Raw genomic sequence first — 23,460 nt, forward strand, 5'->3', positions numbered from 1 at the left:
ATAAATAAACAAGAGACTGCCGAAGCGTATTAAGCTACAATTAAAAGCAAAAGAAAAATATGCGTGTTCATCTGAGAACTTTCTCTTTTCTAGCAAAAACATCAGTAGCAACATTGCTGCTTACAGCTGGGGGAGCAGACATGTTGCAGGAATTTGGCTTCCTGAGAAGCTCCCAACTGTAATTGAAAAAACCCGCTTGTCATTCATGTATGGAAAAGATAATGACCTGTCTGCAGTGCTTCAGACTATAAACAAAGTCTATTTACCTGTAGAGTCAGGGTAAGGTTGATGCATTAAGGAAATATTTAATGTTAAGGTTTGTGCAAAACTTCCCTTTTTGACATGCTATGAAAACTATATTATGGATAATTCATTTTTTGTTTATATACCCACACTAAAGATTTCCTAGGTAGTGTCCAGGCTGTATTTAATCAGTGTAATGGAGTCATTTCAATATGGACTGCCATCAGACAGCACAATAAATTGCATATTACCTTCTCCATTCAAGAAAGCAGTACCTATTACACTGAGATATACTCAGATATATTCAGATGTCATACCCTTTGGCTCTGAGTGGAGGATAATCTTCGAAGTGTGGGTATACACTGTGAGACAGATCTTTCAGAAGTGCTAGATAAGTTAATGAGCCCCAGGCACCCTAGGCACAGAAATTCCTACTGTCTTGTTCTTCACATTGGCATTATCCTACAGAATATAAGAAAGACTGAGAAAGCATGAAAGCGACTGAATAAAGTCCCTTCCATGTATGTATTGAGATAGAAGGAGGCAGTTCTGGGATACCTACTTTTACTGACTAGTATCTAAGGAACTCCAGGTGACAGAACTAGGCTTTTCTGGAATATGAGAAATCCCAAACAGCTGAATAAGATTTATATTCCCGTTTCTTCCATTACAGCCATCTTCATTGTCTTTCTTTGGAGAAAAGGTCATATATTTAATAATCTTTACCTGATACCAAATGTTAGTAAATTGCACCGAATATTTCTTATATTGCCTGTATTTCTTACTCAGAGAACTGCAATCAGGAAAACTGTCCTGAAGACATATGTGAGTGTTTGCTACCCAGCTCCTGGAGGAAAATCCTGGCAGCACAAAGATTAGTTACCAAAACAATGGAAAGAAGGCAGCTGACCTGAATGAATGGCTATTACAAACCTTCTTGAGGGATTTAGCTGACGTTACAGACATTTTAAGCTACAAATTGAGCAGGAACAGAGCACCTTAAAGCTATAGTATTGGTTAGTTTACCACAGGCTGAAGTCAGCAAAAAAAAGGCAAAAAAAAAAAAGAAAGAAATTCAGAAGAAAACAGAAAATTCAGATCCCTGTTTCCACCAGTGACTGAGAAGGCTACCCCAAGCTGCCACTGCAACAGGTACGTGGCATTGCTTTTTTGATTAAACTGTGCTTAGTCTCATGCAGGTGAGGATTCACACTCCCTTCCCACTTCTTTTTTCAGTATCATTCATCTAAAAATATATTTTACCTCTATGAAAGTGCCTTCTGTCTTCCACAGCTTAATGCAGATCCACAAAGGGATACAGATCATGGAAGAGAGTGCCATCATCCACCCTATGCCATAGCCCCAGTCAGGGTATATATATACATTGTTGTATTTCAAAGGCTTGTACTTCACCAGGAAAAAGATGAAGATTCCCTGAAATAAGCAGAGGAACATATTAGTGGTATTTGAAAAAACACTGCCTATGTAACAGGAAAATGACTGACTGTTTAGGCAAGGCCAGTCTCCCTAAAGATGGAAAGTAGAGGTAAGCTTTTCAGTCAGAGAGAAAAAAAAAACCACCCAGCAGTATCTTCTTTTATGGAGGGCTTAAATAACCTGTCTCAGTCGCTTTCGCAGAAATGAACAACCTTTCAAGTTTAAATCCTATTTACCTCTCAATGACAATAAAACCTGCACTTTGATGGCAAACAGTACCTGGGCAGGAAAGATTAAGGTTTGCTACCGTGAACGAGCTGTGATTAAGTAACACAAGCTGTGTTCTCTCCAACCTGTCATGATGAAAAAGGAAAGCCAAAATTTTCAAAGTTGCCTTAATCCACTGTCTGTATCTGCAGTTCTGCAGGCCAACTCTTTCATCCTCACAAAAGCTCAAATATATCTGTCTAAATTCAACAGGTGTCTAATCAAGCAGTTTGGACCATTTAAATTTATGAAATATAGAAAAGTTACTATGTCCTTTTCTCCAAAGTGGTGAAAAGAGTTAACAAGAGCAAGTGATATTAAGTTCATCTCAGAGTTGGTGAAAATGAGTCAGAAATTTTCCCAAGTTTGCAAATGAACTGGCAAAGCTCAAGGGAACCTGGATCTCCAGGTGCCCCAGCATCTGTGGTTTTGCAGTTGCTATCATTTACATATTGGACAACTGGAAGGTTTTAGTATCTAATCCTCAAGCACTTGTGGATCAAATTTATGGGCAATCTGGTTATGCTCCTTTTGTAATTTTGTCCCTGTTACGTAGCCACAGCAGATTGCCAGAGTTGGCACCAGTACTGCTAGCTTCTGGTAAGGCAAATTCCTTTCCCTTCTTCATGCATATGAGATGTGCTTTTGGCCTCTTCTACTACTTTTGCTAGAGGAAAAAACGTCCTGTTGTCTTTGAAAAATGTCTACTCACCCAAAGAGAGGAAAGGAAACAGGAGGCTGGAGTAGCAAGGAAACCAGCACAAGTCTGGAGGAGCTTGAGTTATGCTGGGTACACTAGGTACACTAGTGATGCAGTGAAAAACAGCCTCCGTTGTGTTGGCAAATGCTTGTTTAGGAACCTGAGTTTATTTTTTTCCTATTATTGTATATACTAAGATTTCTCACAATTCACAGAATATTTAACAGTTTTTACAGATCCTACAGAATGTTTTTTAATTAAAACATGTGCTACAAATCAATAGGCGGTTTTTCTCAACCGTGAATTATCAGCAGGAGCAAAATTTTAAAAATATGCACAGAATACCCTCTTTATGTCTAAAACAAGTTATTTGGCCATGTGTACTTACTGCGCAAATACCTGGAGTTAAGACCATCCAGCACCATTTAATCAATGACAGTGGCTTGTACCCGATCATATCTTCAATGTTATCATAAAAGCGATTGCTGCCTGCCCCAAAAAAACCAAATGAAAAGCAGATGTAGAATGTACATGGAAGAGGTTGCATAAGTCAGTATTTAAAACAGTAAAGAGAAAAACATGGGTTCTGACAGAGCTGCAAAGACTGAAGCTGCTACCTCTTTCCCTGACACATACATCTCTGTCATCTGCTCCATACTTGTGCAGAGATTGCTGCCTACATCTCTATCTGACCAATATGAACAGAGAGTAGGAGTGGGCAAGCTGTCAAACAGAAATGGCTTCTGGTCAGTAACAGTCTGAGAAAACCCAGTTAAAGAGTTAGGAACTTTGCTACTTTGCTACAATGCTACAAGCTCGTGTGTGACTGCCTACATAGCTGGGGACATGTGTGATCTGAAGTTCATATGTTGTTTTACAAAGCAAAATTATCAGTCCTTTGTGTGCAAAAAATGCTCGAGGATGTAACCATGAACATACCTGGCACTGTGGTGGTTTTCTCTTGGCTTTGCTGACAGACAGAAACAGCACATCTAGGGACACTACTATGTCCCTTCTGTGTTAAGGAAGCATGAACTCAAACTTCCCTGGATTTATCTGTCAGTGTCAGAAGTGGAAGGGAACAGGCCCTGCACAGACGCTTTGTGAAAGAAGAAAGACTTATTGCCACCCCCACTTTCTAAGTCAGCTAAGGACTTCCTTGGTGAAGGAAGGTGGAGGACCAAAGTGGGGGGGTGGGGTGGGAAATCTACTATCTTTGTAATTTAGAGTGGAAAAATAAGGCATTCCTGACTTTTGGTGGGGCATGGGAATGTGGAGGGCCCCACTCCATAAGGGTACAAGGCTTTCACATTGCTTTTATGCAAATAGAAAACTTTCATAAAAACTGAAAACCACAGCAATTTTCAGCAACTCACCGTAAACCCAGCCTATGCAGACACATTCAAATATGGCAACAAAAAGAAGGCACATGCCACTAGCTGCATAAGAGTCAAATAACTGAAAGACGTACATCCCACCCTGAAAGACAAAAACAGCAAAAGGAAAAAAAAATATTGTGTTGGCACCAGTAGGAATATTTCATAGCAAATATGGCTTTAATTACACAGTCAATCTGTTGGTTCCCTGGCAATCTTCCTACTAAAGTTGGTTCCTTCTTGAACAAAGAATATTCATTTCTCAGTGATTTCGTATTGTGAAAGATTTTTTTCTTCCACAGCACTTAAGGTTATTCCCTATGCCAGTTGAATACTGTGCATTTGCTTTAAGGTAGTAAACCCTGTAGTGGAGAGAACTACATTTGACTTGTTTCCAGAATGCTCTCCCACCTCCATACTTTTTTTCAACTTCATTTGTTATCACATCAAGCTGTAGACACCTACAGGTGCTTTTGATCTCCAGATCACTGCACATGAAGATGCAGGGTCTTGTTTTGTGTCTGTGCTATTAATATGTAAAATAATTAGTTAAAATGTGGGGAAAGAAGGCAAAATCTGTAGCTACTAGAATCACTCTCCAATGGCATAGACACTGTAAAATGACTAAACGGACCTATAAAGTTTGAATGTAGCTCACAGCCTTTCAGCCACAGTACTGAAACAAGTCATTATTATTTGACCAAAAAAAAAAAAAAAAAAAGAAAGAAAGAAGAATCACCTGGAGTCCAAGCAAGCTTTTAAAAACTGTTTTCCTATCAAGTTAAAAAATGTTCTCCAGAGGGCTTTAAAATAGCAACCTCTACACATCCAGAAAGGAGAGCAACCAAAACCAAGCACTGTCCAATGTTAGCACGGCATCCATATACAACGTACACTATACTATCAACAGTCTGTAATTTTATACATTCGATGGTGCCACAGTGCCAAGCAGTATGAAAAAGGTAAATGTGCTTAAGACATCCTCACTCACTGGTTGACTATGACTCAACTATATAAATTGTCACATCTGTCATAGACATAATTCTTTTCTTCTTTTCCTGTATTTTTTCTCTTGCTTACAATAGTTCAGCAAACTGGCTGGCTTTCTAGAGCCTTTGCCTTGAGGCAAGATGAGAAGAAAACCTATGAAGTCCAATAAATAACATTATGGATAACCCAACTATTAAAATTATATGAATGATATTACAGCACTTTCTGTGCAAGATACTTTATCTTTTCTCACATATGCATTCAATATTGAAATAATAATGAGGAGATTCACGAAAGATCATTTCAATAGAAAGGAATCCTAAGACTTCCCTCTTTGCAGAAAGCTATGTGAAGGAAATAGGGGCTTGAGAGCATCTCTTCAGTTGAAATGTAATGCTATTTGGGTAGTACATATAATCCATTACATCTCTGACAATTTTCTGCAAATGGAAGAGAACCCTAAAAACATAAATAAATCAAAAACAATACCTAGGATTTCCCCCTTTTTTTCCTCTGCATTAACTGACTGAAGGTAGGTTAAGATGGACTCTGTAAACTTGAAATCTCGTCTAAATCTTACAGAACATAAGAATGTTCTAAAGTTATTGTATATAAAACTGCATTGATGTCCAAGCAGGCATTTGGCAAAACTAGCACTGTATAGTTAGGAAATGACCATATATCTGAATGAGAAAGTTTTTCTATAAGGTAGAATATCTTTTATGAATAATCCAAAGCCTGAATAAAATCCAGGAATGTGTATTTAGAAATGCAAGAGAGGATAAGGACAGAGTTGGGATATATATTTACCATTGGAAGTCTCGCTCCTGCATAATGCTTTGATGCCTTACTGAAGTACCATGGAATGAAGCGTTCTCCACCAGTGCGTCATTTCTGCATTGGATCACAGCTACTTAGACTGCCTAGCTGATAATGTAAATAAGTCACACCTCTCAGTAATAACTTATGTCTCTCTAGCAATACTGAGAAAAAAGTGTTTCTCTGTCCTTTAAGGTTTCTGTTGAGCAAAAAGTTATAGTAAAAGCACTGTAGAATATCAGCGGCTCCCAGACAAGAATGCAAATGTTGAAGTAAAATGCTTATAATTAAATGAGATTTTTTTTTCTCCTAATGCAGACACTTTTTTGATTATTAGCTACACTGCTTTTAGTCAGCTCTGCCAGCTGACTGCTTCCCAAAATCTCACAATTGAACATCTTACTGCAAAGAGCTCACAATGAGGCTCAGCAAATACCTGAGCAAATTGGAAACTTAGACATCAACCAACTAAGACAATACAATGTAAGGGAAACAATTCCACAAAACTCCTGCAAGAGTATTCCTGTCATTTTGGAGAATTTACTTCCTCTTCACTCTTCATGCTTATATTTCTTTTAGCCTGTACATTTTGATAATGTATCTCTCAGTGCTCTGCTTAGGACTTGCACTGTGGAAGGAAATACTCCAAAATTTCCCCATTTTACATAGCAAAGACAATTTATCTTACTGAGGGTAAGAATGATTACAGGCAAATTGGTCCCTATAAGGTTGCTCTGCTCCAATGCTCAAGTTGTAGGGACACACACCTGGAAGGAATTCTTAATCAACCAGTGTCAATTCCTCTGTTCTCACAGGGAGCTGTGTCACATAGTACCTTTCATAAGCTAATGGACAATCTGAAGTCCAGTTTAAAGCCAGAACTATTGTTCTTGGACAAAATCCTAGAACCTCACTGTTCTGATGGATAGAAATCTTTCCTAATATTCAGCCTAATTATTCATGGTCAGCTTATACACCCTGGAGTGGGATGCCTAGTAGAAATGTTTACTACTATATGGATGACTTTACACCTTGTGCTGCTATAGTCTACCCCATCTTTAATACTCCAGACATCCAGTCCTTCCCTATCATTATGCCTTCCTCTGTGACCCAGGACCATCAGAGTTAATGAAGCCTGATTTGGACTTAAATCTTAGAGATGACTGTGAGCCCTTATCGTTCATGCACTCATTAGGCTACAGTTTCTTTGTGAATTCTTTGTTTTTTAATAAAGATTGAACTCATGCCTTGTTCTTTTGAACAATAAGGACACTTGTAGGACTTCTCTATCTGGCTGCCAACTTTCATGAACATCGAACTTTCATCAAAGAGGATTTATCTTTGAAACTTCTGTTAAATTGACTGAAATCTGCCAATAGGTTAAAAGTTTAAAACGAAGGAAGAAATACATTGCCAGAGCACTAGTCGGATGTAGCCAATCACTATATGTGACTCATTTCCATAGCAAGTCAACTACAGATACTAGATAAAATTGCTACCATGCTCTGTCTAACTTCACTAAGAATCTCATTTCAGCCACTATCTCTTTTAACACCAACAGTCATCGTCTCCCCTTTGTGCAGTTTCTTGTACCAGTCCTTTTCTTTTCAATAAAATTAATATTTTTTCCTGTGGTGAATTTTCAGTTCCTTATCTGAAGTATACAAAACTTCTGCTCAACTGCATTTACTTAATACAGAGTATCATATGTCTTATCAGAGAGGTATCTGATTAGTCTAGCACAAACTGTCACTAAATAAAGTAATAAAAGTTTCATTCTGTCCCAGTCTGCACTTTCCTCCCCATCTTTAGTTACTCTTTCCTTGAAAGTATATCTAAAGCTAATATATTCTGATTAGTTGATTTATTCTATTTATTGTAAAAACTTGCATACTGGGGACAACAGACTAACATGCTTACAATTGCCGACCACCTTTTTTGAGTGATTTTGCTCATTTTCAGTAGCAAAGCAATTTGAAAAGCACACAGTCTAAGGACTGTGGATCTCTGTAGAGGGAATGTAAGTGACCCCAGATGAGTTTATGAAGCTGTGGGAGGCTGCTTCGCTGGGAAACCCTGCCTGAGATTGCTGCACAACAGAGACACGGCATGGCCCTTCACCGTTAATACAGCCAGGCTTCCTTGGACAAACATTCCTCAGACATTTAATTCTACAGCTCCTCAGACATGAAACTTTTTTCTTTGCTTCACTGCCTAGTACAGGGCAGCTCTAATGGCCCAGCAAGCAGAAGAACATGGGCAGAGGAGGGTGTGGATTCTGCCCCTCTTCTTCCTGTCTTGAGAGGGTAAAGTGAAGGAGAGGAAGATGCGACTCATTCTGCAAAGCAAGCACTAAACTCCTACCAAGTACCAAAGGATCCCAGAGTCCCTCCCCAGCCTAGGTACCAAACACAGTAGTGCCAGACATGTTGTATCATAAACTGATGGGATGGACTGACACCCTCAGAATTTTTGACTTAGAACATCCCAAAGCAAACACCCCAGTTTGTTTGAAAATTTTTTTTCTTTTTTTTTTTTTTTATCAAAGACATTTTAGTTTTCTATTTTCACTTTAATTCATCTTCTTTATTGATCTAGTCATCCAAAATGTAGTTGTTTTCAAACTGATCTGCCCAGAGTAAGTAAGCAGAAACCATGATCAGTATATCTGGTTGGCTGGTGCAAAGCAAATGGAATTTCCTTGACTACATAACTTTGATTAAGATATTTCCTAAGCTCCACTGAGAAACTGAGGATACATTTCACATTTGAAATGTTACACAGTAGTTGAGAACAGTCTCTCAAGTATTTTGTAGTCATATTCCTGACAGTGAAATTTGTCTACGGCAAATGTTCTTGCCTTTTATCTGTTATGATTATAAAAAGAAACCCATTTCCCTTTTTCTGCAGTAGTACAACAAAGCACATCTTACCTCAGTTAACATTACTAGGCCAATGAAGTATGACACAATGGAAAGGCCGAGAATCAACAGTTCTCTTCTGTAGCCCCTTCGGAAAATCTTTGGGTACATATCTACAACAGCTGTCACAAGGCTTTCAACACACACGAACTAGAACAAATGATAGGAAAGTACAAATGAAATATGTGTCTCATTTGCTGTTGGAATTTGTATTTGCTACCAAATGCTTCAAATATCCTTCTATGTTCTCATCATAGAGACCAAATGATCCCTGAAGACACTCTGTATAAGCAGAAGCTCAAACTGAGAGGAACATCATTTCAGAATTAGGAAGTCCAAAGCTATGGATTTCCAGTCCACCACCAAATTCAGATAGTTGAATCCACTAATATTATCTCAGAATGCATTTGCCCTGTAGCAGATAGATTACCTAAAAATGAAATCTTTCAAGTGTGGCTTGAATGGGACTTAAATAATGTACAAACCATTCATAGGACTGCAGTGCTATGCACCTTCAAGCACTGCTAAATGAACTGCAGGTTTTGGGGAAAAGTTCTCTCCATTTTACCAAAGAGAGAAGTTCCACAAAGCTATTAAGTGCCCAAGCTAAGTACATCTAATGAAGGAGGGAAGGAACATTCTTACTGACTTTAAAAATCAGCAGAAAGCAAGAGGCCCGAGCTTCTGACTCAGGGCTCTGGAGCAAGGTTTCTAAAATAGGCACCAAAATTAATGCCCAACAGTAGACAATATAAAGCCTGCTTCACTGGAACAGTCAAGAGTAGAGTTCAGGAACTGGTCATTTTAGAAAGACTTTAAAAAAAATTTTTAGATCAGGAAAAAGAGCAGTTACTAAAATGTTAAGCTTAGTGATTGGAAATGTCATGCAAGATAAGCACTGAAAAGCTTTATTCTACAGTATAAAATCATAAACTTTCCAAACCAAATCATGCTGAGAGCTGAGCTGCATGCTAATAATGCCAGATACTTTACATTTTTCATCAAACAGCTTTCATAATTTTTATGGTCACATAGGAAGGACAACTTCTATGCTGTCACTTTGCTGCAGAATATGACTACACATTTCTTACTATGGTATCATAAAGTATAAATACGCCATAGGAACTTACATTATCACTATCTGATATTTGGTTTCAAAATTAATTGCAAAATGCTTTAAAAATGGGAAAAGAAGACACACTAGTATTTTACTGAACTGTGAATTTTAATCACCCATATTTAAGTTCAAACTGATTTCCATGTTAATAGTGAAAGCTGTAGTCAGGCTGGATCAGTGTTCACGGTAAATCATAAAGGAATCTCCAGCATCACATAACTAAGATTTAAAATAAGGAACTTGAATTAATGGTTTTAAGCAAGGAATTAAGTTAGGGTTCATTCTTTCATCAGGTTAGATTCTATTTACATCAAGGATGCTGATATACACATGCTAGGGAATCTGACAAAATATTTAAAATAGTGTTTGTTTCATACCTGACTATCTAATCCAAGGAATATGAGCATCATGAAGAACAGAGTTGCCCACAGAGGAGAAAGAGGCATCATGGTAACAGCTTTAGGGTAAGCAATGAATGCAAGTCCTGGTCCTGAAAAGGAAGAAAAGAAAAGAAATAGTTTATACTTGTGTACTGGGTCTGGCTGAAGTGGAGTTAACTTTCTTCATAACAGCCTGTACAGTGCCGGGTTTTGGATTTGTGGATAGAACAGCATTTCTAACACCAACATTGTGGCTACTGCTGAACAGTGCTTGCACAGCATCACTTATTAAACTGTCTTCATCTGGACCCACCACTTTTCTCACTTTTTCTCTTCCTGTTCCCTTCCTCATCCCACTGGGGTGGGCGAGTGAGTGAACAGCGGTGTGGATGCTCAGCTACTGGTGAGGGTCAACCCACCACAACTTGATTTTTCTTTTATGGCAGATAAGAGGAGCTAAATACAAGATTGAAAACCTTGACAAACTCTACATCTCTAATAGTCTAAATATTTGGTGATGAAGCTAATCAATAATGAAGACTTGCTTGGCACATTGACTCTGCCTGCATCTTGTCCAAATGTTTGAAGCTCAAGACTTCTGTTAAGACATGACTGTACTTTACATTCTCCTTCTTCTTTGGGTGGATGTACAGCAAGACTCACATACCTGAATAAATAATAGCATGTGGTCCTGTGATTGCCTTATATAACTTATTAACATATTCTGGAGTTTGGTTTTTTTTTTCCTAATGCAGCACTGTATCTGACATATTGTGCAAGAATGCAGTCAATGGCAAGAGCTGCATCTTGGAAACCATACATGGTGCAAGCCAAATGTCTACTGGTTTGTTCAAAACCTGCTATGCATTTTTGAGTGCTGCTGCTGATACATAACATTAGTTGACTGGCTGCATAGCTACAGAAATCTTTAAAATAGAACATTTTTGCAACAGCATTGGTAACTTCTCAGATCTGCTAAAATACCATCTCACCTAGCTCATATTTTCCTGTTCTTATTCACCTGTGCCCATTTTTCAGCTGCTGCAAACTCTCATGCTATAGTAACTTTTACTGAAGTTAGCCAGCTTTTAAAGTAGGGATACAAAGGCAGTATCACAAGGCTGATAAAGGAGTACCTCTGTGCTCCTGCTGCAATAACTTTGGTGAAGACCTGTCACCACACTACTGCTGTTTCATTTGATGCAGTATTTACAAGCTTCTATAGTTTCCAGAGTTGCTGTAGTCTTTTTAAACCTTTTTCTATATAGTTTCTGTAATAGTATAAGCCAGTTGTCTTGGGGGCTTTAGGAAAAGAGAAATATTTTCTATAACAGTATCAGTGAAGCTTTACTTGCTTTGCAGTTTTCCTGCTAACCTTGACTAACTTCTTGAGAGTCATTTCTCCTGCTCGACAGTTTAGCATTATACTGCTTTTCTTTCTGGGCAGCGCTCCTGTTCTTTTTGTTCTATTGAGTTTTAAGTGATGCTTAAAGATGTTACATCCACAAAGGCGTTAAAGTGCAATTAACTTTCATTGGATGCCTAACTCCAAGTGATGGTAATGAACGTTAGATGGTTAATTTCTCACAGAGATGGGCCTTTGTGCCTTTCTGGACTCAAAACAAGAACTTTTATACTTAATGAACCAGAGGGTCTCAGTGTATGTCCCTGGGAGAAAAACTTACTCACAGCATTAGCCTTCTGACTGTTCAAAATCTGTATTTGGATAGTATACATTAAGCAAGACTTCAGAGGACTTCCAAAGATTTCTCCTAAACAGCTGATTTCACTTTAATAGCTGTATCTTTTTTTCTCCCCCCCCAACCCCCCCCTTATTTTTTTTTTCAGAAGGAACAAATGTTTTTGTGTATTTCGGTCTGTCTCATTTAAAGAAAACTGAATGTTCCTTTCATGAGGACATAACACTCAAGGGACGTAACTGAGCAATATATCTCTGATAAACAATCTTCTGGATACTCAGCTGGAGTAAGTTTGTGTTACAATAGTACCTTGACTTTATGAATTTGGTGCTGTGCACAGTAACAACAATATTTTTCACACATAAATGTATGACTATAAAAATAGTTAAGAACCCTTCTTCTAGCAGTTATACTACTGAGTCAGGTAACAGGTTTTTAAGAGAAATTTTGTAAAACTATCTGCAAAACAGTCAACTTATCCATAAGACGTGGCACAGACTAAGTATTCTGACAGCAACCTCTGGGCATCTTTTGTTAACTCAGAAAACTGCTTTTGGAACTTACCTGATTCTGCAACTTCTGCAATGGGCACGCCTTGTTCATAAGCCATAAACCCAAGAACTGAAAAGATAGCAAAACCAGCAACAAAGCTTGTGCCACTGTTCAAGCAGCAGAGCATGATGCAGTCTCTGAAAATATAAATAAAAAACACTGCATTTGATCTCCAAAGCCTGGGTTTCTTACATATACTGAGCCATAGGACTAAGAGAACCCCAAGCTGCAGGAATGGACGTTAAATTGCTCATTAAGAGTAAGCTCCCAACTGATATTATGCCCAAGAGAAATCAGTCAGGCATAAGCGTTTGCAGGAAGATACCATCATAATACCCTTGCTTGTGTTTTAACTGGTTGAATTGCAAACCTGTTGCTACTCACTGTTTTTCAATAGAATCTTTAAAAACCATGTAAAAATACTGTAAGAATGGTGTTAAGAACAGTTTTTCTACAGTAGTTGTAATAATGTATTCCAGAGGATATGAACTAATTTATAAACTATAATGGTAGTAATTTGTTTCCTGGAAAAAAATCCTATGGTCAGATCTTAGCTAATTCTGTTCCAGTTACAGAATATTGGCAATATATATCCATACAAAATACAACTCCAGTTTGGTTTATAAACTTTTTTTAAGAAGCTGTGGTATTGGAAAGCACCATACATAATGTAAGAAGCATGTATATGTCTAAAAAAGCGCCTAACAAGTACGCAAAGACAGTGCAGGTACACTGATCTCTCAGACTGCTGTATCCTACAAACAGACAATTACAAGGCCAAGGTGAAGAAATATTTTATTTCCCAGATTGGAAATGTCACTATAGTAAATCACTTTAAAAAAAGGGAAAATACTCTTGCAGAAAGGTGCGATCTTTCTCCAGAGCTCAGTGAAATATTATTGTTCATCCTGCTTTCAGACAGCACTTCAGGCTTGACAGATGATGAGGTAGGAATGATTTATCATGACAGTCAGTCTTTTAAGACTGTTTGCTATGAGAGACAGCTGTGTACTTGAGAAAGTAATAATCTAACCTAGATGCCTGAAAGTAAATTAGGATTCTAAAACATTGAAAGACAAGGCAAGCCTGTAGCTCTGTCAAGCCTATACCTTAGTCTGCTTTATTCCCATCCTACTACCATTCTGAAGCAAATTTTTGTGCAAGCTATCTGTGAGAAGAAATGACCCTGTAAAACCTAACAGGTTCTGAATCCACATCTTCAGTAATGATTCCCATCTTTGTCACAGACTTGTAGTGACTTCTTGAGAATCAGACAATTCATATTTTTGAAGTCCTGGCACATATTCCAGCAAAACTTCCTTGGCAACCTCTCTGTCCTGTTGCTTGTTTCGTTTGGTATTTTTATCCTGCTAGCTTTGTCTCATCAGTTTATTAAGTTGAAAGTGAGGTGACCAGTTCCAGCATCTTATTGCTTCACGAACAAGCCCTGCACTGCGTCCCACATCTGTTCACAGCTCTTCTTGTTACTGACTTTGGCTCACCTTAGCATCAGGCACATTGTAAATGGCAGGAAGCAGGCATACGTTCCAATACTGCAAAGTGAGGGATCAGGTGAACTATGGCCATTAGGCCATGGGAGGCTTTGTGTCTCTCTCGTCACCTTATCCACAGTTAATTTTAACCATTATTTTGAGAATGTTTTTATGTTCTTATAATCATTTCATAGTAAAAAATTTCTGTATGGCATATCATCTATAAATTGCCAACATTTGTCTAGAAATGAAAAAAAATGAATACTCCCATTTGTAGATCAAGACTCAGACATGGAGAAGTCCAGTGATGTTCATATTTCTTTCATGCATGAACTCTCTAATGCTGTCTGTTCACTAGCAGGGGTAAATAGGTCCTTTAAAATACTTTCTGAAAATTCTGAAAATGGTCAGAATTCTAACCTGTTATTTATTTGATTTTCATATGAAACTGCTTCCCGTAGTTATGCACAGCCAGGCTAGTTATACACTTTGGATGTTTTAAAGCAAAATAGCAATCTAAAAGAAAACAACCAGGAGCATGGAGTTCTTTGTGCTTTGCAGAGAAATAAATCAAAGAAAAAGATCATCTTCCTAACCATTCTTCTCGGTGTATTTCAGCACTGAAGTAGCTCTGGAGAGATTCTCACCCCAGCCTATCTCACCTAAGAAACTGGTGAGTTCAATGCTGAGAAATTAAAACTAAGTGTGATGAAACCCTGTCGATAAGAGATGTCAGAAAGATGTATTTTTTAATCCTTGGGAGGGGTGGGGAGAGACAGTACTTCAGTGGGATGGATCTGACTGCTCACCAGTCATATGATGCCTCCATTTGGAACAGCCTGTTTTCTGCAGATAAGAATTATTATAGATAATTCCCAGGCTTCAAATGCAGTCCAAACAAGATTTTTTTTCCGGTGAACGGTGTGGCACAGGACATTTGAGAGCTGTTGGTTCCTAACCATGAGAAAAAGGCTTGAGGTGAAGACACATTGCTCCCTGTGCACCTTCAGAGCCCCTGGCAGTTTCTGCTGCTTCCTCTTGCAGGAAGATTCTAGGGCACGGCCCAAGTGGTTTAAGCTGGACCATCCTATATGACTAGATCATCTTTGAGAGAACAAGAGGAGCACAACCATTTTTCCACTCACAGGGAAGACTTGCGAACCACAATGCCATGGTACAAAATAATTACAGGCTAGGTATGCATTTCTCCAAGGAAATGGGAAAAAGTGAACCTAAGGGGATTTTCATAATCTCCAGTTAGTGAGGTACCTATTCTTTTCACATAACACAGCCACAGCTCCTTCATTTTCTTCCCCAGTTAGACAGTTACAGACTGAACACTCAATTCTCTGGGGACCTAGCAGTGTTTCCTGTCCTAATAAAAATATAACCTCTGATTTTAATTTCCATCCTTCCTTTTTTGCAGGAATTCTACTAACCCCTGAACTCCTACTGGTTTTTTTCCCTTAGATAGAAGTGTGTAACCTGTAGTTCAGTCTCTTTTTTATGCTACAGAAAGGAAAATTGAGAGTGGGATCTGGATCCGTTGACTGTGAAACCAATGAATTTTAAAACACAAATGCCCAAGAACCATTGGAAGGAAAACATGAAGTTTATCTAATTTTCCATCAATTTTTTATAAGCATCCTTGGTAGGAAGGCATCAGAGCCTGACTGAAGCCCAAACTTATTTCAAATGAAAGGAAAACTTCAAATTTTTATGAAAACTTCACAGTCTTCCAAATTAATGTCTTGCCAATCACCTGAATAATTCAAGATATGCATCCCTTATCCTCTCCCCGCCTGACAGGCAGGATACTGCTGAAAATTCATTCTGCCTTCCTTAAGGAGCTTCTCCAATTAGAGCGCGGAGTCCACAGAGCCTTTTGCATCCCTCTGGTTACTTCCTTGCCTTTACGGACCCCCTCAAGACCCATTCCCATTCCTCTTTTCCTCTTAGACTACAAGCTCGATAAAGGACACATCTTCATTTCTTAAAAGGTTTGTCCATTTGTTGACAGTGTGTGAAATCACTCATTCGTCTTCTGCACCACCATGGCAACATGGCAGCCTACCGCTGATTTGTACACGGGGCTCATACATAAAAATGGTCCTGCTGAGGTGCAGCCTCCAGTACAAAGGCATGGTGCTGTGACACCGAATGGCGTTTCCCCTGGTGGGGAAATGCACAGAGTCCAGCAGGGAGCTGGATCGGTTCTGCCAAGACAGAGCACACGAAGCAGGAACAAGAACGTTTTTCTCTCCTGTCTGCTGAGGTTGTCTGAAGATAATCCATCCCTTAAAAGGTCTGAATGTATTAGGAATTTGTAGCTTGCTAAAAATTAGAGGAAACATCAGTACACCTTTCTTTTATTTATATGGTGAAAACATTGCCTGCTGATGGTGCTGCCATTACTTTCATCTTTTCATAAGAGTCACTTTTGACATAAACTGTTGCAAATCCAGGGAGGATCTGTATTAATGTATTACAGTGAAAGATAAGTAAGGACAATAAAAATTCCTTTCCTATTCAAAGATGTGAAGTGACTTGCTTCCAGTTCATTTACAATGTTCATGAATTAGATCAGGTTGCTAATAAGAAAAACCCATGTGCAGTTTAGGTTTTCCCATTTCCCACTAAAATACCTCATGTCCTTATTTTCCACCACAACTCTCCTTTAGGAAAAAAAATAAAATTAGCAAAACAGAGAGCAAAAAGGGTGGAAGTAGATGTTACAATCAGACAGTACACTGTAGGTATTGTGAGAGGCAAATCCATGGCTCGATTTTAATTTTTTTAAGTGCTAGTTAGAATACAAATTTAATTCCGCTTTCCACTGCATAGCTGCTTTGTATGTCTTGCTCTGTTAGCAACCCTGTTTAACTCAGCTGCCTTCTGCAGCTAACTTCTGTCCTACTCGTTTCCTCAGATTTCTTAAGAATTGTACTTTGGGACACAATAAAATCTGTCCTATTCAGGAAATGTGCGAAAACATTTTGTTAGAGGAATCGTGAAGCTTGGGTTCAGTAAAAAGTGTTCTGTTGCAGCACCTTGCTCAGGAGCTTTAAATGAGAGCTCCTGATGTTTTTACAAGCTATGCTGCTAGGGTCAGAGGAAAAGAAGGAAAATTACATAAGCTCTCTGATGATATATCAAACCTCCTGCTTTTTGTAATGAGTTACAAAACCATAGTAAAAAGATTACTGCAGTCCTTGAGGAAGTAACAGAATAGTTTCTAGATGGCATGCAACTGGAAAGAAATAAAAATAAAATTAAATAAGAGAGAAAAGAGGTAGTGCCTTTGTTAAATCATCACTTAGGCTAATTGGGGAAAACTTTCGTTACCCGCTGTTCTGTTAGGGCATTCATTACCCTCTGTTGGGGCATCTATATCGTTATTCTGAAAATAATGTCAGTCAGCACTGAAGATAGTAGGGGACTTACACTACTTTATACAGCAAAACATTTGGAATTTTGGCTGTCGTAGCCAAGCAAAAAGTAACTTCTGCTGCTGCTGAGTTACTTTGCACGTTTAGATAGCAAAGTACCCTAAACTGCTGCTGGATAGCTTTGCAGACATTCAGCTGGTGGATACATTCGTGTCCCTGTGGTTTCCAGTATCCCAATTCCCTCTCTGTCTGGAGGCTCCTACTGTTTGGTGTTTCTCTGACAGAAGAGAAAATTGTTGCTAAGACATTGAAAGAAGGTGGCAGTTTTCTAAAACTGTCTCCTGAACTAAGTAAAACTGTAATTTAGAATTGAAATACTTACACTTTGGGGGTTTGGGGGCTGGTGTGTTTGGGACTCTTTTGCTTTTGGACTGCATTATTTCCTTTATAGAAAAAAATGAAATTTTAATTCTCTGTCTGGAGATCATCATGGAGTCAGTACAATCAAACCATCATTTACTGTCTCATGTTAAAGGCTGTTGAATTGTAGCAAAACTGATTCAATAACTACTGATGCCAGAAGAAAAAAATAGTAGTGCTCATATTCCTGCCCATGCCAATAAAATGGAATGAGGATTTTGTGTGTCATGTCCTTTTGACATTGATTCAAGAAAGATTAAAACTTACTGAAGCCATTAGCAACTTCCCTACCGATTTCTATAAAGATAAACAATGTAACGCTATCCATTTTTACTGTGCTTCAGCTAGGAGCCAGTAAACTATGGGAAAAAGTGACATTCAGAGCATAGACCAAACACAGGCAACTTTTAATGACTATTTTTGTAGGATTTTTTTTTTAAGCGGATATACATCATACAATCAAATATTACACACACATGCAATTATACATGTATGAAATTCAGTATATTATATGTGCAATTTATATGCTTGTGCGTACTGAGTGGCTTGTGGCTGTGCAAGGGTCAGATATGATCAAAAGGGTTGAAAACACCAAATTTGGAAAAGAGTTTCTCTGAAACAATTATAAAAAACATTACAGATCTCTGTCCCATACAAACATGTGCATGTGCTTATGATTACTCATGTAAGTAGCTAAAGGAAAAGGGAAAGACTTCTGAGTAAAGCCAAGTATGCGGACATTTCCATCACTGAAACTAAATATAAAAATAAAGTGTGGAAGATATTACCTGTAGCAGTTATTATTATAGTTGTTGTAACTTCCCAGGGCTGTCAAGCACCCCAAGCAGATCGCATAAGAGAAAAATATCTGTGTACCAGCGTCCACCCACACCTGAAGACAAAAAAACCTGAGTGGTTAAAAAAGGTCAAGAAGAAATCACCTTTATGCATATATTGACTGCAAATTTGCAGAGGCAACTGTACAGGGTAATAGTGTCTGGCAAACCTTTTATAAGTCACAACCTTCAAAAAAATACGCTGTGAGTTAAATTCCCCTCTCCTTCCCAGTTACAAGGAGTAACTCAGCTGGTCTTTACAGGTTCAACCTAATCTAAGTAGAAAGAGAAACAGAATTTCTGGAGAAGAACCTCACCAAATATAAATTCTTTAATGGTTTTATTAACACTACAAGATGCTAGTAATTGCAACCTAAATAGAATCATCTTCATTTATCTCATTCTCACTTGATAATTATTTATGCAAATTTAAAAATTTAGTGTGAAAAAATACTCTAAAGCCAAAATATGCCATTCATAGATAATATACAAATCAAGCTGGGGAAAGAGAAGGGACAACTTATCAAGGGAAGGGGGTTTTTTTTAGCAATATTTAATGGCCCCAGTTAGGCACCAGGACATGGTTTTTCTGGTCACTGTACAATTAACAAATAAAAGCTCTGTAGAGCTTAGCAAGTAAGTACCTTTATAATATCATTATGGTAACATTTATATCCTAAAGTGATGGAAATACTAAATTCTAAATCAGAGAAAAGAAAAAAAAAAAAAGGAAGCATGAGTTGACACAGTAAGATTATTCTCCTCACAGCAATCTCAGAAAATTAACATAACATGCAATTTTTTTTACTTTAAAGATACTCCAGCAAAACAGTTCATTTCATTCTACTAGAGTCTGGGTGTGTTATTATTGGAGGTGAACAGACTCTTAACTCCTGATTTTGCCATGAGAGCGATGTGAAGAACCCATGTCTACACAGCTGCACTGTCATTTCCAATCCAATAAATTCTGACTCCTAGTTTCCTGGGATAAATGAGCTCTGTAAGTTTTGGTTTTTTAAAGCAGAGCAACCAAAGTGCTTTTCAGAGAAGTAACAAAACCCTGACTGATAACCAGAGGCAATAACTGTGTAGCCTTTAGCTACTCTAAGTTTGAGACAGGAAAGAGGTAATGCAGGTAGTGATTTCATGACTAATAATAGTAATAATCAAATACTCATAAATATATCAAGAGAGTGGATTTGTTTTACATGTGATCAAGTGAGACCTTAGTCTCTGGAGTTGTTGTGAGGGCTTCTGTTTACGAATAACATTAAGATCACATTTGATTTGCATCAGTAGCTTAAATGGTTATTGCTGTCATACTGAATAAGACACAGCTGATTACATCTCAAAGTTTCACCACTTGGTAAGGAAAAGACTTCACAGAGAAAGCCTTTTGACAGACAGGCTCTTTAACAAGATCAGAAGCTCCCAAAAAGCTGTAAGGAGCATAGATCAACTGAAAATGCACGGTCTTCTTGAGCATAAATAAAAGCTAAGAAACTGGACCAGCACATGTGGAATCTGCTGTTTCTTTCCATTTCAGTTTTTGCAACATGTATTGTTGCAGTGCATTGCATAGCACTTAGATGAGCAATAGCCTTTCCTGTTGGCATATGCCAGCTCTGCAGAAGTCCGATTATTCCTTGGACAGCAAGTCCTAGTGGAAATGGGGGCAAAGAAGAACTGTACTCCAAAGTGAGAAACCCCAGAGCTGCTTCAGAAGAGGAGCAGAGAGCACATCCCTCTGGAGGTCCTGTGTACATAGTTAGAAAAACGGATAAAATTCTGGCCATAAGTGATATTATTTCTTTCAAAGAAAAACAAGTCTCCTGTAAAGCCCATGGCATCTGGCAGTGCTTCAACATAATAAGTGGCAAATACTTTATGAGAAACATGTTCCGTAAGCAAATGTTCACATGTTCTATAAAAGTTGAATCAGATTGAAGAGCCCTTTGGTTTTGTTGCACTATATGACATCAATCTAGAAATTCCATCAGAACTTATGGCTAATGTTTAAACAGAAAGGAGGAAGTAATTTTATTTACTGAATGGAATAATAGAATCAGTGTAGCTTCTTTTGGGTTGCACACTCAGAGAACTAGTGACGTTTAATTTGTGATGACCATTAATATTTCAGTTTCAGGTTTCTGAAATGGCAAAACCATCTACAACTCATCAAGGAAGTGGTAAATAGGGAAATTAATTTAGAAACCATAGATAGATTCTTGATAGCTGGAAAAACATGAGAGATGGACTAACTTTGTTGTATTTTTGTCACAAGCCTAGACATGTCAACATTTTAAAGCCATGCGGTTGATATTACAGCTCAGTTCTTCATATTCTTGCCCCAACAGCTAGCGACCATTTGACATTTACCAGCAGACTGCAGTACTCATTTGTGGTTAGAGAATTTGTTGAGGTACACAAATTGTTTATTAGTCTAAGTCACACCCAGTCTTAGTCATTCATAAACTGTACCTCATGGGAAGTTGTTCTCATTAAAACTTCTAGTGGGTGCAGATGGGCTCTTGTAGATACCACTCACAAATCCAGGTGTCATCCATGTGGCGCACAGCAACAAAAGCATTATAAATTATTTCTGAGAGTGCTGAATTTGCAACGTCTGGCTTAGACTAGAATTTGTAACATTTTCCAAGTACATGGAATGAATGTAGAACAATTCTGCAGAACAATGAAATTCTGAAGGACAGAGACAAAGAAAACACTGCCAATAAGCTGCAAACCAAGGGTTCTGGAGCCAGCAGCTGGTGAAAGACTGGGACAAAAGGACTACATTTTTTTCTGAAATGAGACAGGGCTTGATAGGTTTCTGACATGAGTAGATTCCAGAGGAAAGGACCTGTACCAGAGAACATCCTGTTCATGCTTTATAAACTTTGTACCTTGAAAATCCTTTGGTTAGTGATAATTAAGTCAATTCAGTAGTATGCATTCATAAATTTTGGGATTGAAAATGTTTTATAGTCTTTTATTAGCTTCTACTTTAAAAGATGGATCTGTTTCTTCTTACTTTTTTCATATCATAATTAAAATGTTTCCATGCCAAAACAAGATCAAAATTAAAGCACAAAACCTTTGTTTATTATACCCTAATATGTAAAAAATCCAAATGCCAAAGGACAGAACCTTTATACCTACTATCCTTTATATCTACCATGCTTACATTTTGCACCTGTTACAGCCATTTTCTAGACAAGCTAGGTCCAGCGCTACATTAGCGACAGTACGTGCAAACAAGAAAAATGTGGATGCCAGCTCAGAATACCGCACCACAGCTATTGCTCCGACTGCTGTACGGAAATAATGCTTGCTAGCTAGGAAGAAGGGGCTGTTCGATGAGCCTGTGCGATGAAGCTCTGTTCCCAAAGGGAGAAGGCAAAATAAACAAGCCTCAACTCTATGGCACCGCCTGCTTTCTCCAAGTAGAAATGAGGCAAGACAGTGAGAGATTGTGAGTCTCTCTCCACTTCCCATTTTCTGAGTGGGAAGGGGAACAGAGAGCTGTCTGTGCCCTGATCCCCATTTTGAGGCTTTCCCACACTTCATTTTACAGCTTTCCTGATTCACACCATTAGCTCACAAGCAGCGGTCTCAGCTGTGTCCTGCTGATAACTAACTTGTTGGTAAAAACATAATTCCACAAAACAGAATAACCAAGAACATCTTTTACTAAAAATGGAAAGCACTGTTTTGCAAAGTCCAGCTCTCAAAAGCTGGCAATACCCAGATACTAAGTCTGCCTGGGTAAACTTAATTTGGCCTTCTTGTGTGTAGGTCTTCATTTACATGACTTTCTGCCCAGGCAGATGAATCAAGCTAGTCAAACAGAGGATCCTGTTGTCCGGAGGATCCCTTGCCTCTTTTGTTGCCATGATTGTAGCACATGTAATGAATGAAGAAGGATAAAGAAGGAAGAAGAGGGATGTGCTGTAGCGAAGACAAGAGAATACTGCTCTGGAAAATTAGATTCTTTCAACGTCTCTGCTATAAAGTTTCTATGTGATGTTGTGTCCATAAATCACTTAAACCAAGCCTTTCTCAAATGTTCATTAACTACATAATCCTCATTTAATGGATATCCGAAGCGAAGTACAAAATTACTGAGCATTCACTGTGGCAACTAAGGTGAATGAAAGCCATGTCTGGAACAATTAAAAAAAAAAAAACAAACAAAAACCCACAGTATAAAAAGCCAGGTCTACCAACTTCAAATTGAAAATCCCCAGAAGACTGACAGCCTCTCATTTTAGTCTCGGTATATATATATCTCTCTACATCAGTAAGATGGGGTCATGCCATACACTGAAAACAAAATAACAGGTTTATGAAGCCCATGGACAGTGCAGAAATAAGTCACTTTGAAAGGCTGAGCCATTTTTTGTGATGATCAAGGTCTGAACAATATGCAGTATATTTACAGGGCCAAGCAATGAGTGAAAAGGATAAAACAAAATATTGCATAACTGTCCTGAAATGAGCTTAGCTGATGCTGTACTTGAATAAAGCAGAGACCCTGGGGAAAACCTGTTACGTGTTGATGTTATTTCCATAATGCATGGAATAAAAATGAACATTGCTCACCTGAAGGGCTATCATTAGATTCCAGGTTTTTCTCTAACTTTGTACCTTCTCTTTACTTTCCATACTCTCTGTATTTATTTTCTATACACTACTGTGCAGCTATTATGGAATCCTCCTGTGACTGCAGGAAACATCTCTCAGGATAAACTGACTATCTGGCACTTGCACAAGCTTTTAGAGTCATGACAAACAGCTGAATGTAATCAAAAGGTGTA

At 38.2% G+C, this 23,460-nt stretch overlaps 1 protein-coding gene across 1 annotated transcript in view; it reads right to left on the bottom strand.

Annotated features, from left to right (window-relative positions):
• SLC6A11 (solute carrier family 6 (neurotransmitter transporter), member 11) overlaps positions 1 to 23,460 on the bottom strand; it is a 103,495-nt gene that overhangs the window by 869 nt on the left and 79,166 nt on the right. The window contains exons 7-13 of the mRNA XM_010584457.1: positions 18,593 to 18,696; positions 12,515 to 12,639; positions 10,248 to 10,360; positions 8,766 to 8,903; positions 4,024 to 4,126; positions 3,036 to 3,136; positions 1,507 to 1,677 (exon numbers count right to left, since the gene is read on the bottom strand). Of these exons, the coding sequence (XP_010582759.1) occupies positions 1,507 to 1,677; positions 3,036 to 3,136; positions 4,024 to 4,126; positions 8,766 to 8,903; positions 10,248 to 10,360; positions 12,515 to 12,639; positions 18,593 to 18,696 (855 nt within the window). The remainder of the gene's footprint in view (positions 1 to 1,506; positions 1,678 to 3,035; positions 3,137 to 4,023; positions 4,127 to 8,765; positions 8,904 to 10,247; positions 10,361 to 12,514; positions 12,640 to 18,592; positions 18,697 to 23,460) is intronic.

The sequence above is a fragment of the Haliaeetus leucocephalus genome, unplaced genomic scaffold, assembly GCF_000737465.1.
Source record: "Haliaeetus leucocephalus isolate CR32 unplaced genomic scaffold, Haliaeetus_leucocephalus-4.0 Scaffold984, whole genome shotgun sequence".
Taxonomy (NCBI): domain Eukaryota; kingdom Metazoa; phylum Chordata; class Aves; order Accipitriformes; family Accipitridae; genus Haliaeetus; species Haliaeetus leucocephalus.